The 14,996-nt window shown below is 43.9% G+C and overlaps 1 protein-coding gene across 3 annotated transcripts; it reads left to right on the top strand.

Moving 5' to 3' along the window:
* The first annotated feature begins 240 nt into the window (after window positions 1–240).
* tnpo3 (transportin 3) lies at window positions 241–13,922 on the top strand. Of its 3 annotated transcripts, none has more exons than XM_074624856.1 (23): window positions 241–511; window positions 2,324–2,524; window positions 4,272–4,345; window positions 4,876–5,032; window positions 6,155–6,298; window positions 6,445–6,620; window positions 6,702–6,840; window positions 7,504–7,650; window positions 7,802–7,909; window positions 8,105–8,196; window positions 8,475–8,614; window positions 8,877–9,068; window positions 9,674–9,765; window positions 10,014–10,090; window positions 10,198–10,258; window positions 10,703–10,843; window positions 11,203–11,319; window positions 11,401–11,495; window positions 11,668–11,824; window positions 12,092–12,259; window positions 12,345–12,457; window positions 12,725–12,808; window positions 13,227–13,922. In XM_074624856.1, exons 1-22 carry the CDS (start codon window positions 392–394, stop codon window positions 12,783–12,785), a joined length of 2,772 nt encoding a protein of 923 aa, XP_074480957.1. In that variant the 5' UTR covers window positions 241–391; the 3' UTR covers window positions 12,786–12,808; window positions 13,227–13,922. The 3 variants fall into 3 exon arrangements, 2 of the variants coding, with proteins under 2 accessions (XP_074480957.1, XP_074480958.1); XR_012592588.1 differs by having other exon boundaries at window positions 243–511; window positions 12,725–12,868; XM_074624857.1 differs by lacking the exon at window positions 241–511 and adding an exon at window positions 861–1,001.
* The last annotated feature ends 1,074 nt before the right edge of the window (window positions 13,923–14,996 follow it).

The following is a 14,996-nucleotide window of genomic DNA, read 5'->3' as shown; positions in this document are numbered from 1 at the left end:
TTTGGGCACCCTTGCCCTAGAGACCGCCTGTACCCCCCTAAGGAAGACTAAACCGGGTCTAAGTGGTCTCAGGGGGGTATTTATGACAATAGGAGGCGGTAGTGCAGCTTAACACTGGATCCCAGCAGACATAAAACCGGAAAAGGAGAAGCAGAAGAAGAAGAAGCAGAAGCAGAAGCAGAGCGGCGCTCTGTGTGAAACGCTCCCCCATTCTGACGGAGCGGAACTAATGTTGTCCTGCCCGTGTGTTTCCTGCCGGGACATGATCGTGGTTGCACGCGGGAAGCCTGTGCGAGATGGCGGTCGACATACAGACCGTGTAGGACTCCCTCAGCTCCGCCGTGTTGCTCAACTCTCTGCCTTATCTCAGCCCAGCTTCTGACGCCCAGCCATGGAGGGGGGCAAACCGAACCTGTCTCTGGTCTACCAGGCGGTCCAGGCCCTGTACCACGACCCGGACCCGGCCGGCAAGGAGCGAGCGTCCGTGTGGCTCGGAGAGCTGCAGAGATCGGTAAGAGAAAATGGGGAGAGGCCGGTGAGAGAGCGGAGCCTGGGGAGAACCGGCGGTGTGGAGGACTAGAGGTGCTGAGGTGGACTCAATGCGGTCTACCTGGACCGGGTTTTAGTCTGCTAGCTGGTCTACAGAGGACAGCGGAACCCGAACTGCGCAGTCTCAGAGGAGCCGCAGCTTCACGGTAGCATCATAGCTAAGCTAAGCTAGCTAAATGAATGGATCCAAACAGCGACTGTTAACTGTTAGCGGAGATGTGTAGCGTCGTTAACGGTCCGCCATCAGGTCACCACGGCAACAGAACCGCGGTGTTGTTAATAGCAACGTGTTTAAAACGCGTGTATTCAGCCGGAGACGGAGCTGCTGTGTGTTTGAGTCTCAGAGGAGTTCAGCAGAGGCCCACTGTGCTAGCTCTGTTAGCATGCTAGCACGGCTAATAGCACTGCTGCAGTAAAGTTCAGTGTCTGACTTCATCACACGAGTCAAACAGGTTAGTTAGACCCGCTATAGTGGCCGCTGACTCGGGCCTGGCTCTGGTCACCGAGGCCAGGAGGGCCCTAAACCAGACTGCAGCAAAAAAAATGTCACATTTGAGCTTTCCTGCATGGTAAACGCTGCTCTCCACTGGGTTAGCTGATCTGATCCTCGGAGAGACTGTTAGACTACCACATCTGTGATCCGGCACCGAGTCCAGACCATCAAGGTGGTCCCTGAGGGGTTCACACTAATCATCTGTTTGGTGGGACTTTATGATCAGGAAGTGTTGGTATCAGGGCGTGGCTGAAACCAGACCAGGTCTGGGTTCAGGTTCACACTCGTGACTTCTGTTTACTGCTGTTTTACTGCTGTGGTGGTGTTTGTTTTCATCAGAGTCAGTCTGATGGATCTGGTTCAGCAGATTCTGGTCCTCGTGTGACCAACAGGCTACATTGGGACATTAAGAAATCCCACATCAACCAGTGTAACCCTTACTTCAGGTTCAGGTTCAGGTCTACAGGCAGGTCTCCTTGGATCCTGTCCAGACCTGTTGGAGGTCTGCTGGAAACACAGATGTTACTTTATGTTTTGGTGGTTTGTTGGATTTGAGAGCAGAAACCCAGACCAGGATCAGAGTCCGGGTTTTAGATTAGAGACTGTGCTGGTAGCTTCATATTCAGGAACATACAAATATAATGAAACCTGGTGGTGTGAAGGGGCCCAGGTCTGACCAGGTCTAATCAGGTCTAATCAGGTCTGACCAGGTCTGAACAGGTCTGAAGTCTGAGAGAATATGAAACCACAGAAGAAGTCATGAACAACAATATCCTGTCCTAGTGATCAGTGGTTCCCAACCTGAGGGGACAATGACATGTTCTCCTTCATGTCAATTCATAATAATAATAATAACAATAACAATAATGATAAAAACTTTGTGTTCAGTACTTTTCTTAACAAACTACAGTCATTTTACAGAGAAAAACTAATAATAAAAGCAAAGATTATTATTTTTATCATTATTGTTGTTGTTAATATTGTTATAATTGATATTATAATTATCATTATTATTATCTTCATTATTACCGTTATTATTAATATCATTATTATTACCATTAATGTTATTATTATTAATAATAATAATAATAATAATAATATAATGTTTTAAGAAAGATGTTCCAGATGTGTTTTTAAGTCTGGGGGTTCTACCTGGTCTACCCGGTCTGAGTAAACGGCTGTGGTCCAGGCCAGAGCAAATATAATGCAGAGAAATGACGACTAATAATAAAGTTTGCAGTGAGCTTCTCAGGTGTAATGACATCACTTCCTGTCCCACAGATGTACGCGTGGGAGATCTCCGATCAGCTGCTGCAGCTCAAACAGGACGTGGAGTCGTGTTACTTTGCTGCTCAGACGATGAAGATGAAGATCCAAACGTCCTTCTTCGAGCTTCCACCCGAGACCCACAATGCACTGCGAGACTCGCTGCTGACCCACATCCAGAACCTCAAAGACCTGTCGCCCATCATCGTCACACAGGTAACACGTCTCACCTGCTGGTGGTAGAGGTGTAACGGTGACCATGAGTCACAGTCAAAAGTACAGCATCAGGAACATCTGGTGAACTATTTTATTATTATAATAATAATAATAATAAGGAACATCTGGTGAACTATTTTATAATAACAACCAGGAACATCTGGTGAACTATTTTATTATAAAAATAAGGAACATCTGGTGAACTGTTATAATAACAATCAGGAACATCTGGTGAACTATTTTATTATAACAATCAGGAACATCTGGTGAACTATTTTATTATAACAATCAGGAACATCTGGTGAACTGTTTTATTATAACATGTTATAATAACAACCAGGAACATCTGGTGAACTATTTTATTATAGAAATAAGGAACATCTGGTGAACTGTTATAATAACAATCAGGAACATCTGGTGAACTATTTTATTATAACAATCAGGAACATCTGGTGAACTATTTTATTATAACAATCAGGAACATCTGGTGAACTATTTTATTATAACAATCAGGAACATCTGGTGAACTGTTTTATTATAACATGTTATAATAAAAATCAGGAACATCTGGTGAACTATTTTATTATAACATGTTATAATAAAAATCAGGAACATCTAGTGAACTATGTTATTATAACAATCAGGAACATCTGGTGAACTGTTATTATAACAATAAGGAACATCTAGTGAACTATTTCATTATAACAATAAGGAACATCGTCACACAGGTAACACGTCTCACCTGCTGGTAGTAGAACCGTTACTGTAACATTACTCCAACGTTAGTGTAATGTTACACTAACATTCCTGTAATGTTACAGTAAGGTTCCTGTATAGTTCCTGTAACATTCCTGTAATGTTCCTGTAATGTTACAATAAGGTTCCTGTAATGTTCCTGAAACATTCCTGTAATGTTCCAGTAAGGTTCCTGTAATGGTCTGTACCTAGAGTGTAAACAGTCTCTCTGTGACTCTGTAACTGTAACTCATGTTATAACATCAGGTTCATGTTTCACAACCTGACGAGTGTCAACAGCTGATCACTTCCTCATGTTACCATGACAACATTATGGGATCGTTTCTGATCAATGAAACCTTGAATCTGACAGATACTGAACAGTGAGAACTGAAGGTGTGAACACTGAACAGCTGTTAAAGTAACCAGGTACGAACCAAGGCCTATGGAAAGGAGGCTGGGTCACAGGCGGACATGGGTCTTGAGGTATGGGGTATAACACATGCGCAGTGTAACTGAAGCTGCGGTCGTGCGTTGCAATTGGCTCAAATTCGGCGAGTGCAGGCCAGATTTGACTGCGCATGTGTAATACCCCCTTAGATATGAGGCGTGACCCAGCTTCCTCTCCATAGGCCTTGGGACGAACCAGGAACTTCATGAACACTGTTCTGACACGTTTCAACAGGAAGTGTTTTCTTGCTAGTTCCACTCATTGGTTGCATCAGCTGCTGGTTTCACAGTTTACAACAGAGACAAAACAAGAAGGAAATCTTTATAGTATATATAATGAGTCATCATTTTATTAATAATTTATATAAGTCTTTAAAGTTTATATAAGTATTTATAATGAGTAATAATTTAATTTAGAATTGATATATGTCTTTACGGTTGATATAACTGAGTATCATCAGACCTGAACAGAGCTGAAGAGGAGGTCTGCTTGTATTTATCCAGTAAATGAAAGTGTTTAAATCACTTAATTGATCTTGTTTTTGTTGATTTGTTTTCTCAGCTGGCTTTAGCCATAGCAGATCTCGCCCTTCAGATGGCTTCGTGGAAAGGATGTGTTCACACGCTCATAGAAAAGTAAGAATTCACACAACCAAACAACTGAATGATTACATAAAGTGCATGTTTTTGACTGTAGGCAGGAACTACAAATATGGACGCCGGATCAGTCAACAGATGACTGTTACAGCTTTGTTTGGTTCCAAAAACACTCATTGATGGTCATAGACGTGTTTCACACCTGCACTGGGGTTTTAAAGCATCTACAGGACGTTTACCTGTAACTTTCACACCTGCAGGATGTTTACCTGTAACTTTTACACCTGCAGGATGTTTACCAGTAACTTTCCCACCTGCAGGATGTTTACCAGTAACTTTTACACCTGCAGGACGTTTACCTGTAACTTTTACACCTGCAGGATGTTTACCAGTAACTTTCCCACCTGCAGGATGTTTACCAGTAACTTTCACACCTGCAGGACGTTTACCTGTAACTTTCACACCTGCAGTGAGATTTGACAGACAGGTGTACATGTTTGTGTTTGTAAAAACAGATTCAGATATTGACGTTCTGACTCACCTGTCCATGTCTCCGCCCCCCCTCTCAGGTACAACAATGACATCAGCTCGATGCCCTTCCTCATAGAGATTCTCACTGTGCTACCGGAGGAAGTCCACAGTCGATCTCTACGAATCGGAGCCAATCGTAGGACAGAAATCATCGAGGATCTGGCGTATTACTCCAGCACCGTCGTCACTTTGCTGGTTAGTTTCACTCTTTTTCAGCTACGCTGGATAACGTTCCAACCGCACTGTCCTTCACCTGTGCAGCGGGCAGGCCGCGCTCATTGGCTGTAGATATACTAACGTTATATTCTACGTTACATGGATGCAGATATACTAACGTAGTCTACGCTACATGGATGGTGGATAATGGTACAATCGCATTGTCCTTCACCTCTGCAGCGGGCAGGCCGCCGCTCATTTGCTGTAGATATACTAACGTTATAGTCTACGTTACATGGATGCAGATATACTAACGTAGTCTACGTTACATGGATGCAGATATACTAACGTAGTCTACGTTACATGGATGGTACTGTTAACTATTAATAATAAAACTATTAACCATTAATAGTAAAACTATGAACTATTGATAGTAAAACTATGAACTATTGATAGTACACCAATTAATAGGAAAACTGTGTACTATTAATAGTAAAACAGTTTGCTATTTACAGTAAAACTATGAACCATTAATAGTAAAAGTATGCACTATGAATAGTAACACTGTGAATTATTAATAGTAAAACATGAACTATTAATAGTAAAACTATTTACTATTAATAGTAAAACTATGAACTATTAATAGTACAACTATTAATACTAAAACAACTAAAAAGTTAAAATAGTAACGTGATTCAGTATTTTTTCATATCTAAATCTACCCAGTTACTTACCTCTAACGGTAAAGTTTGTCTCTGGTTTACTCTTCCTGAAGAGTGTATTTCACCACATTTTCATCACATCAGAACTTTAAAATTACAAATGAAAGTGTTTTCTTTCCTTTATGCGTCTAAAATAATTTTCACTGGTGTTGTGTTTTATGATGTGATTATTATTATTGTTATTAATAAATATATTTCTGTTTACATTCTACCTCGTCTCCTTCTTAAACATGTTTATTGATTGTCTGCGTTTTTGTTTGAGATCTCCAGTCTTTGATTTGTTGTAATGTCAGACGGTGAGTGCAGTTTGTGGTGTAAACACCAGGGACAATGATGGCAACAAGACCACGGTCTTTATCGTTCTGTCGCTGACACATAAATGAGTATCTAAGACTGAAACAGTAATAACCCTGACTCTATTGTTTCTATTTTGTTGTAGACGTCGTGTGTGGAGAAGGCGGGTAGCGATGAGAAGATGCTCATCAAGGTCTTTCGCTGTTTGGGCAGCTGGTTCAACCTGGGAGTCCTGGACAGTAACTTCATGGCCAGTAACCAGCTGCTCATGGTCCTCTTCCAAGTCCTGGTGAGAGTCACACGTTTATACTGGTCTGACAGGTTTACAGGGACGTCCGCTTCCTGTTTACATCAAGGATCGTCATGCATCATCTAAAAGTATGTATGAAACCGTCACATTCCTTACAAGGCAGCGTTCTATCTGTGATTCCACAGCAGAGGGATGAAACATCTACCAACCTCCACGAGTCGGCGTCCGATTGCGTCTGCTCGGCTCTCTACGCCATAGAAAACGTGGAGACCAACATGGCGTTAGCTCTGCAGCTCTTCCAGGGCGTTCTGACGCTGGAGACGGCGTATCACATGGCCGTGGCCCGGGAAGACCTTGACAAGTGAGGACACACATGAGATGGTTTTGTGACTGTGTTGCTGAGTGTACGATCGGTGCTAACAGTTTGATTTGTGCCCCTCAGAGTGCTGAACTACTGCAGGATCTTCACCGAACTCTGCGAGACATTTTTAGAGACGACCGTCAGGAGTCCAGGCCAGGGTATGGGAGACCTGAGGACACTGGAGCTGCTGCTGATCTGTGCAGGACACCCGCAGTACGAGGTACGGAAATAACCACAACACCAGTACACTGACACTACAACACCCGCAGTACATGGTACGGAAATAACCACAACACCAGTACACTAATACTAAAACAACCGCAGTATGAGGTACAGAAACAACCACAACACCAGTACACTAACACTACAAGACCCGCAGTACGTGGTACGGAAATTACCACAACACCAGTACACTAATACTACAACACCCGCAGTACAAGGTACGGAAATTACCACAACACCAGTACACTAATACTACAACACCCGCAGTACAAGGTACAGAAATAACCACAACACCAGTACACTAATACTACAACACCCGCAGTACAAGGTACGGAAATAACCACAACACCAGTACACTAGTACTACAACACCCGCAGTACAAGGTACGGAAATTACCACAACACCAGTACACTAATACTACAACACCCGCAGTACAAGGTACGGAAATAACCACAACACCAGTACACTAGTACTACAACACCCGCAGTGCAGATACGGAAATGACCACAACACCAGTACACTGACACTACAACACCCGCAGTGCGAGATACGGAAATGACCACAACACCAGTACACTGACACTACTACTAGATCTCCTTTAACTAGTGATAATAATCCTTTGTCCTGGTCTCCCTGTGTTCTGGTCTTTGTTCTGATCCAGGTTGTAGAGATCTCCTTTAACTTCTGGTACCGTCTCGGAGAACATCTGTATAAAATAAATGACGCAGCTCTCCACACCATCTTCAGACCGTACATCCAGAGACTTCTGCACTGTTTGGCCCGACACTGTCAACTGGATCCAGACCATGTAAGTCACCTGATCAGGTCTACAGAGAACCACCTATAACTGATGAAATCCTCAACCAGAACTTAATTAGTCTGGCTTTATTATCCCATCATTTTTTGGGAGAAACGCTGATGTGAATGGTCTAACTGTGTAAATTGCTCTGACCCGACAGGAGGGGATCCCAGAGGACACCGATGATTTTGGGGAGTTCAGGATGAGAGTCTCTGACCTCGTTAAAGACGTAATTTTTCTGGTTGGATCCATGGAGTGTTTCTCTCAGGTAACCTCGGCTTTAATCCACAACACAAGGCTGGTATTCTATTGAGTGAACATGTGCATAGATTATGTTCTTAAATGTTCTCCTCTGTTTGTTCTCAGTCATGTTCTACTTCAAAAGACGTTCTACTTCAAAAGACGTTCTCCGTTTGTTCTCAGTTTTATTCTACGTTAAAAGACGTTCTCTGTTTGTTCTCAGTTATATTCTACGTTAAAAGAAGGGAACCCTTCCTGGGAGGTGACGGAAGCCGTTCTATTCATCATGGCTGCGATCGCTAAAAGTGTTGATCCGTGAGTATCTGAAGATTAATTTTATCATATATTATATTATATTATATTGTTTCCTTCAGTACGGGATGAAAATATTGAGAGAATACTGAAACATGTTAAAGATACCAGTTGTTCCACTAACCCTAATCCTCCTGCCTTGTGGTTCTCTTTCTCTAAAATGTGTATAAACTGATTACCTCCTTTGAATCTGTTACTGTCAGAGAGGACAACCCGACGCTGTCAGGAACACATTTCATTAATACATTTAAAGTTAAAATCAGTTTGTGTTTATCTTTCAGAGAGAACAACCCGACGCTCTCGGAGGTGTTGCAGCAGGTGGTTTTACTTCCGGAAAGCGTCCATATGGCGGTTCGTTATACGAGCATCGAGCTGGTCGGAGAGATGAGTGAGGTCGTGGACAGAAACCCAAGATTTCTCGGTACGAGTTCATGATTTCAAACTAAATCCTGCTGCTGGTTGTGGTTCAGATGGATGTTTTAATGGTTTGACCTAATCACATTCAGACCTGCAACTGTTGTTTTCAATGAATGAGAGAAACGTCATCTACTTCCATATAAAATATTGCATATTATAATATTATGTATCCTTGATTGTTTGTAAAAGGGAACCTATCTATATTGTCTTGGTTCTGTGAGGTGGACCTTTTTAAACTCCGACTCTGTATTTCCTCTTCCTGTCAGACCCCGTGTTGAACTATCTGATGAAAGGTCTCAGAGAGAAAACTCTGGCGTCAGCAGCAGCGAAGGCAATCCACAACATCTGTTCAGTGTGCAGAGATCACATGGCTCAACACTTCCAGGGTCTGCTGGACATCGCTCGCGCCCTCGACTCCTTCGCCCTGTCCACTGAGGCCGCTGTAGGACTGCTTAAAGGTACGTTAGTGCACCTGTAATACACACGTAGTGACATCATCAGGTCAATACACCATCAGGTCAGTACACCTGTAATGACATCATCAGGTCAATACACCTGTAGTGACATCATCAGGTCAATACACCTGTAGTGACATCATCAGGTCAGTACACCTGTAGTGACATCATCAGGTCAGTACACCTGTAGTGACATCATCAGGTCAGTACACCTGTAATGACATCATCAGGTCAGTACACCTGTAATGACATCATCAGGTCAATACACCTGTAGTGACATCATCAGGTCAGTACACCTGTAATGACATCATCAGGTCAATACACCTGTAGTGACATCATCAGGTCAGTACACCTGTAATGACATCATCAGGTCAATACACCTGTAGTAACATCACCAGGTCAATACACCTGTAGTGACATCACCAGGTCAATACACCTGTAGTGACATCACCAGGTCAATACACCTGTAGTGACATCACCAGGTCAATACACCTGTAGTGACATCATCAGGTCAATACACCTGTAGGCTCAGAGCTGTGTCAACACACACACACACACACACACACACACACACATATATAACAATGAGTGTTTATTTACCTTTACAGGTACAGCTCTGGTCCTGGCTCGTCTTCCTCTGGAGAAGATCGCAGAGTGTCTCAGTGATCTCTGTGCTGTTCAGGTCATGGCTCTAAAAAAGGTCAGTCACCTGTCTGTCCTCCTCACCGGTATGTCCCCCTCAACGGTCTGCCTCCCTCACCTGTCTGTCCCCCTCAACGGTCTGCCTCCCTCACCTGTCTGTCCTCCTCACCGGTATGTCCCCCTCACCGGTATGTCCCCCTCACCGGTCTGTCCCCCTCACCTGTCTGTCCCCCTCACCTGTCTTTACGACAGAATAAAAGCACAAATATTCAAACTAAAACCAGAGTTTTGGGGTTTTCTTTTCAGCTTTTGGCTGAAGAATCTACAAACGGTAAATCAGCTGATCCCACCGTCTGGCTTGACCGACTGGCTGTTATCTTCAGGTGAGTTTCCCTGTCAATTTACCTGTAATCAAATTTCCAACTATATTTGAATTCAGGAAGCAGCAGAAGGTGAATGCGTTCATAAATTTTGTTTGTTTTTCCTACAGACACACAAACCCCATTGTTGAGAACGGACAGACTCACCCCTGTCAGAAAGTCATTCAGGAGGTAAAACATCTGAGCTCACCTGAACTCACCTCATCTCACCTGCTGTATATTTACACATTAACAAATGATTTCATTAAGAAATAACCTCAATCATGTGACCTACCTGTAGATCCGATCACATATGTTAAGTGATACGTTTTACCTGTGATTTCACTTGTATAAGTATTTTACGTCTTACCTGCGTCTTGTGACTGGTCATGTGACTCACCTGTAGATCAAATAATGTATTTTATAAACATATCTTACCTATAGATATACAGTATATCTTACCTGTGCCATGTGGCTCACCTGTAGATCAGATAATGTATTTTATGACCATATCTTACCTGTAGATATGAATCTTACCTGTATCATGTGACTCACCTGTAGATCAGATGATCTATTTTATGAACATATCTTACCTGTAGATATGAATCCTATCTGTATCATGTGACTCACCTGTAGATCTGGCCAGTGCTGTCGGAGACTCTGAACACTCATCAGGCTGATAACAGGATTGTGGAGAGATGCTGTCGCTGTCTCAGGTTCGCTGTACGATGTGTCGGGAAAGGCTCCGCATCCCTGCTGCAGCCGCTCGTTACTCAGGTGAGACACACCTGGGCTGGTTTATTTTTCTGATATGTAATGAGAAGAGCTGAGGAGGACTGATTGGATTTCATGATCACTGATTGATCATGAAATCCAATCAGTCCTCCTCAACTCTTTTCTGATGTGTAATGAAAAGAGTTGACGAGGACTGATTGGATTTCATGATCAATCAGTGATGTTAAAGCCAGTCATATCTCTTCTGTTAGTTCAGGTGATAAAAACACACCTAAAGAACTAAAGTTAGAGAATTATTACCTTTCTTACTGTTGTTCACATGTTAGCTTTAACAGACATGTTCACGTGTCAGTTTTAAAACATGTCATTGATTTTTCTGTTTGGATGTTTGGTGTCATCAGATGGTGAGTGTGTACCAGGTGTATCCACACTCCTGCTTCCTCTACCTTGGCAGCATTCTGGTGGACGAGTATGGCATGGAGGAGGGTTGCAGGCAGGGACTGCTTGATATGTTACAGGTAAACACAACACACCTGTAGACCAGGTAAACGCACCAACACAATGATGATGATGATAATGGTGACTACCTCCTCCTCCAGGCTCTGTGTATGCCGACCTTCCAGCTGTTGGAGCAGCAGAATGGTCTGAGGAATCATCCTGACACCGTAGATGACCTGTTCAGACTGGCCACCAGGTGAGTCTGCAGGTTCACCTGAATAGATTTATCTACTGAAGTTTGATTCAGGAACATCCTCTGACATCTACCTGTATATCTACCTGTCTACTACCTGTATATCTACCCGACTTCTACCTGTATATCTACCTGTATATCTACCTGACATCTACCCGTCTCTTTGTCTGTTCAGGTTTGTTCAGAGGAGTCCCGTCACTTTACTCAGCAGCAGCATCATCGTTCACATCATTCAGTGCGCAATCGCTGCCACCTCATTGGACCACCGAGACGCCAACTGCAGCGTCATGAAGTTTGTCAGAGACCTCATTCACACCGGAGTCGCTAACGACGTGAGTCAGCAGAAATAAACAGATTAAGAGTACTGACCCTACTGATCCTACTGATCCTACTGACCCTACTGACCCTACTGACCCTACTGACCCTACTGACCCTACTGACTCTACTGACCCTGCTGACCCTTCTCACTCTACTGACTCTACTGACCCTACTGACCCTACTGACTCTACTGATGTCCACTGTCTTCTCTCTGGACCATGAACACGATTATAATGTCTGTCTTCTGTCCCTAACCCTCTAACCTTGTCCTCTGTCTGCAGCATGAGGAGGACTTTGAGGTGAGGAAGCAGCTGATTGGTCAGGCTATGGAGCAGCACGGTCAGCAACTCGTCACTCAGCTGATGCACTCGTGTTGTTTCTGTCTGCCGCCGTACACGCTGCCGGACGTCGCCGAGGTGCTGTGGGAGGTCATGATGTTCGACAGACCCGTGAGTAGAAAGAGCAGCAGCTTTCTCAGGTGTGTCGCCGCTCGTTCCCCAGGTGTGTCTAAACTCGGTGTGTGTTTTGTTTCAGACGTTCTGTCGCTGGTTAGAAAATTCTCTGAAAGGTTTACCGAAGGAGACGTCAGGAGGAGCCGTGACCGTCACTCACAAACAGCTGACTGATTTCCACAAACAGGTCACCAGGTGAGACACCAGCAACAACAACAACAAACAACTTACAGTGTTCCACTGACCGCTGGATTGTTTGACTCTCATGAGTCACATCACGGCTTCTCATCAGCTGCCAAACCAGCCCTCATTAATATGAAAAGATGAACTAACGTAGTTGGACCAGAAAATGACCAAACGGTTCTGTTCAGGTGTTTTATTACAAACGGGGGACAGAGACGGCTGTCTGTAACCATAGAGATAACATCTTTCACACCTGTTTGTGTTTCTTCTTCTCTTCAGTGCTGAGGAGTGTAAACAGGTGTGTTGGGCCATCAGAGAGTTCACCAGACTGTTCCGATAGCTGCAACCTTCACACAACACCAGGTAACCGTTCACACCGGTCACTGTTCACACAACACCAGCTAACTGTTCACACAACACCAGGTAAGAGTTCATACTACACCAGGTAAGAGTTCATACTACACCAGGTAAGTGTTCAAACTACACCAGGTAAGTGTTCAAACTACACCAGGTAAGTGTTCACACAGAAACATGTTGTAGATATTAAAACCTACAGCTTCAGTAAAAGCATTTTGATGCCAACGTTCATCACTGAAACATTTTTTCTCTAATAAACTGATGATAGAGGACACACACCTGTCCACCAGGTGTGTGTCCTCTATCAGGACATACACCTGTCCACCAGGTGTGTGTCCTCTATCAGGACATTTAATGATGTTGAGTGAAGCAGTGATCCAGATGTTGAGGAGTGAATCAGCTGTTGTCTCTTCTTCTTCTTCAGGTTAAATCTTTTGTTGACCAACATTCAGAGGTGACGGCAAAAAGCTGCGACTGCAGACGAGGATCCAAAGGGACGAGATGAAGATGATGAAGATGATGGAGATGGTGGAGATGGTGGAGATGGTGGAGATGGTGATGGAGGAGGAAGGACATTGAATGTGAAAAAGGACGAATCACTCTGATGGACTGACAGAGTGAGGACTGATTGGACAGACTGAGTCCTCCACCCCGACCCCCGACCTCACCTGACCTCACCTACAGTAGGTGTCAGGTGGGCGGGGTCGGGTCCAGCAGGTGGGCGGGGTCTGGACTAGGGGTCAGGAGTTCACTAAGTGAACCGATGCGGATCAGTCCTGCTGGATCTTCATCGGTAATCAATCGGAGGACGTGCCTGGCCAACAGTTTTTAAGAGAAGATTTATTTTTGGGACTTTGGTCGTGATGTTTTTTGTCCGTGCCATACAAAGAGCCAAAAGATTTCCCATGATGCTCTTGGCTGAGCGGCTGCCTGTAGAGGCTTAATGCTGGAGGATTTGGCGTCACCTTTGACCTTTTTAACTTTGGTTGACTTTTAGTTGTTTTTCCACAAAGTGAGACAGAGTGAACTCTGGGTAATGAGACGGAGAGACTGACACCATGACATCATCGGTGATGTAGCCTTGTTGTAAACAATAAAAAACAAAACAACGGAAACAACAGATATGTCTGCTTTAGTGTTTTAATCGTCTGATCCAGATCCTGTCTGGATGTGTCTCACTGTGTATCAGGAGGTGTGAAAATGAACCAGACTGTCAGTCCTGAAGCACAAATATCACCTTTGTTTAATCGTCCAGGTAAGTGTTTGAGTGTGCGGAGGCGAGGGTTGGCGGTCTGGAGCCTCTGAAGGGTTTCTGAACTGTCAGAGCTGCTGGGTTCCTGAGAGACCAGCAGACGGCTCAGAGACTCAGAGACCAGATGCTGCAGCTCGCCATCGCCGCCACCAGCAGCATGACCTCTGACCTCGGTGTGGACGAGTCGCAGCTGGATGTCGGCGTGCCGAAGGAGAAGCTGGAGAAGGTGAAGCTGCTGCTGCTGCTGCTGCTGCTGGCGGCTCAGAGGAACCCAGACCAGAACATCCAGAACCTGGCGGAGCTGGGCGGAGACAAGCCTCTGCGTTCTACCAGCAGGAGCTGCGGCATATGTGTATTTATATATACATATACATACTGTATGTGTGCGTAAATATATGTGTATATGTGTCTGTGTGTGTATGTATATTTATATATATATTTATATGTACGTATATACAGAGAAATATTTACAGAGAAAAGTTGCGTGTTTTACTAAAAAATGACTAAACGATTATCACAATATTTGTCAATTAATTTAGTGCTGATGGACTAATTGATTGACTATTGATTACAGATTTCTGGTCATGATGTTTGAGCTGGAGGAAAAATCAAGAGGTCACCAGAAGAGAATCATCAGTGGAACAGAAGTATCTGGACTATTGTGGACAGAATCTTAGTCAAATCTGTCCTTCGTAGACCTGTACCCAATGTATTACTGTGTAATATTTTGTATTAGTGTAATGCCGCATGATGGCGCGTAATGCTGTGTCATGACCTGTAGTGACGTGTAATGACGCGTAATGCCCTGTCATGACGTGTAATGCAATATATTGACGTGTCATGCAGTGTCATGACCTATAATGCCGTGTCATGACGTGTAATGTAATGACGTGCCATGCAATGTAATGACGTGCCATGCAATGTAATGACGTGCCATGCAGT

The sequence above is a fragment of the Sebastes fasciatus genome, chromosome 23 (assembly GCF_043250625.1).
Source record: "Sebastes fasciatus isolate fSebFas1 chromosome 23, fSebFas1.pri, whole genome shotgun sequence".
Lineage (NCBI taxonomy): Eukaryota > Metazoa > Chordata > Actinopteri > Perciformes > Sebastidae > Sebastes > Sebastes fasciatus.
This window is presented reverse-complemented; position numbering and strand designations above follow the sequence as displayed.

Bases quoted from the DNA above. Each gene is read 5' to 3' on its own strand.
- tnpo3 (XM_074624856.1), top strand. From the start codon at position 392: ATGGAGGGGGGCAAACCGAACCTGTCTCTGGTCTACCAGGCGGTCCAG. The intron at 4,346-4,875 runs GTAAGAATTCAC...CCCCCCTCTCAG, and splicing joins GTTCACACGCTCATAGAAAA to GTACAACAATGACATCAGCT. The intron at 6,841-7,503 runs GTACGGAAATAA...GTTCTGATCCAG, and splicing joins CAGGACACCCGCAGTACGAG to GTTGTAGAGATCTCCTTTAA.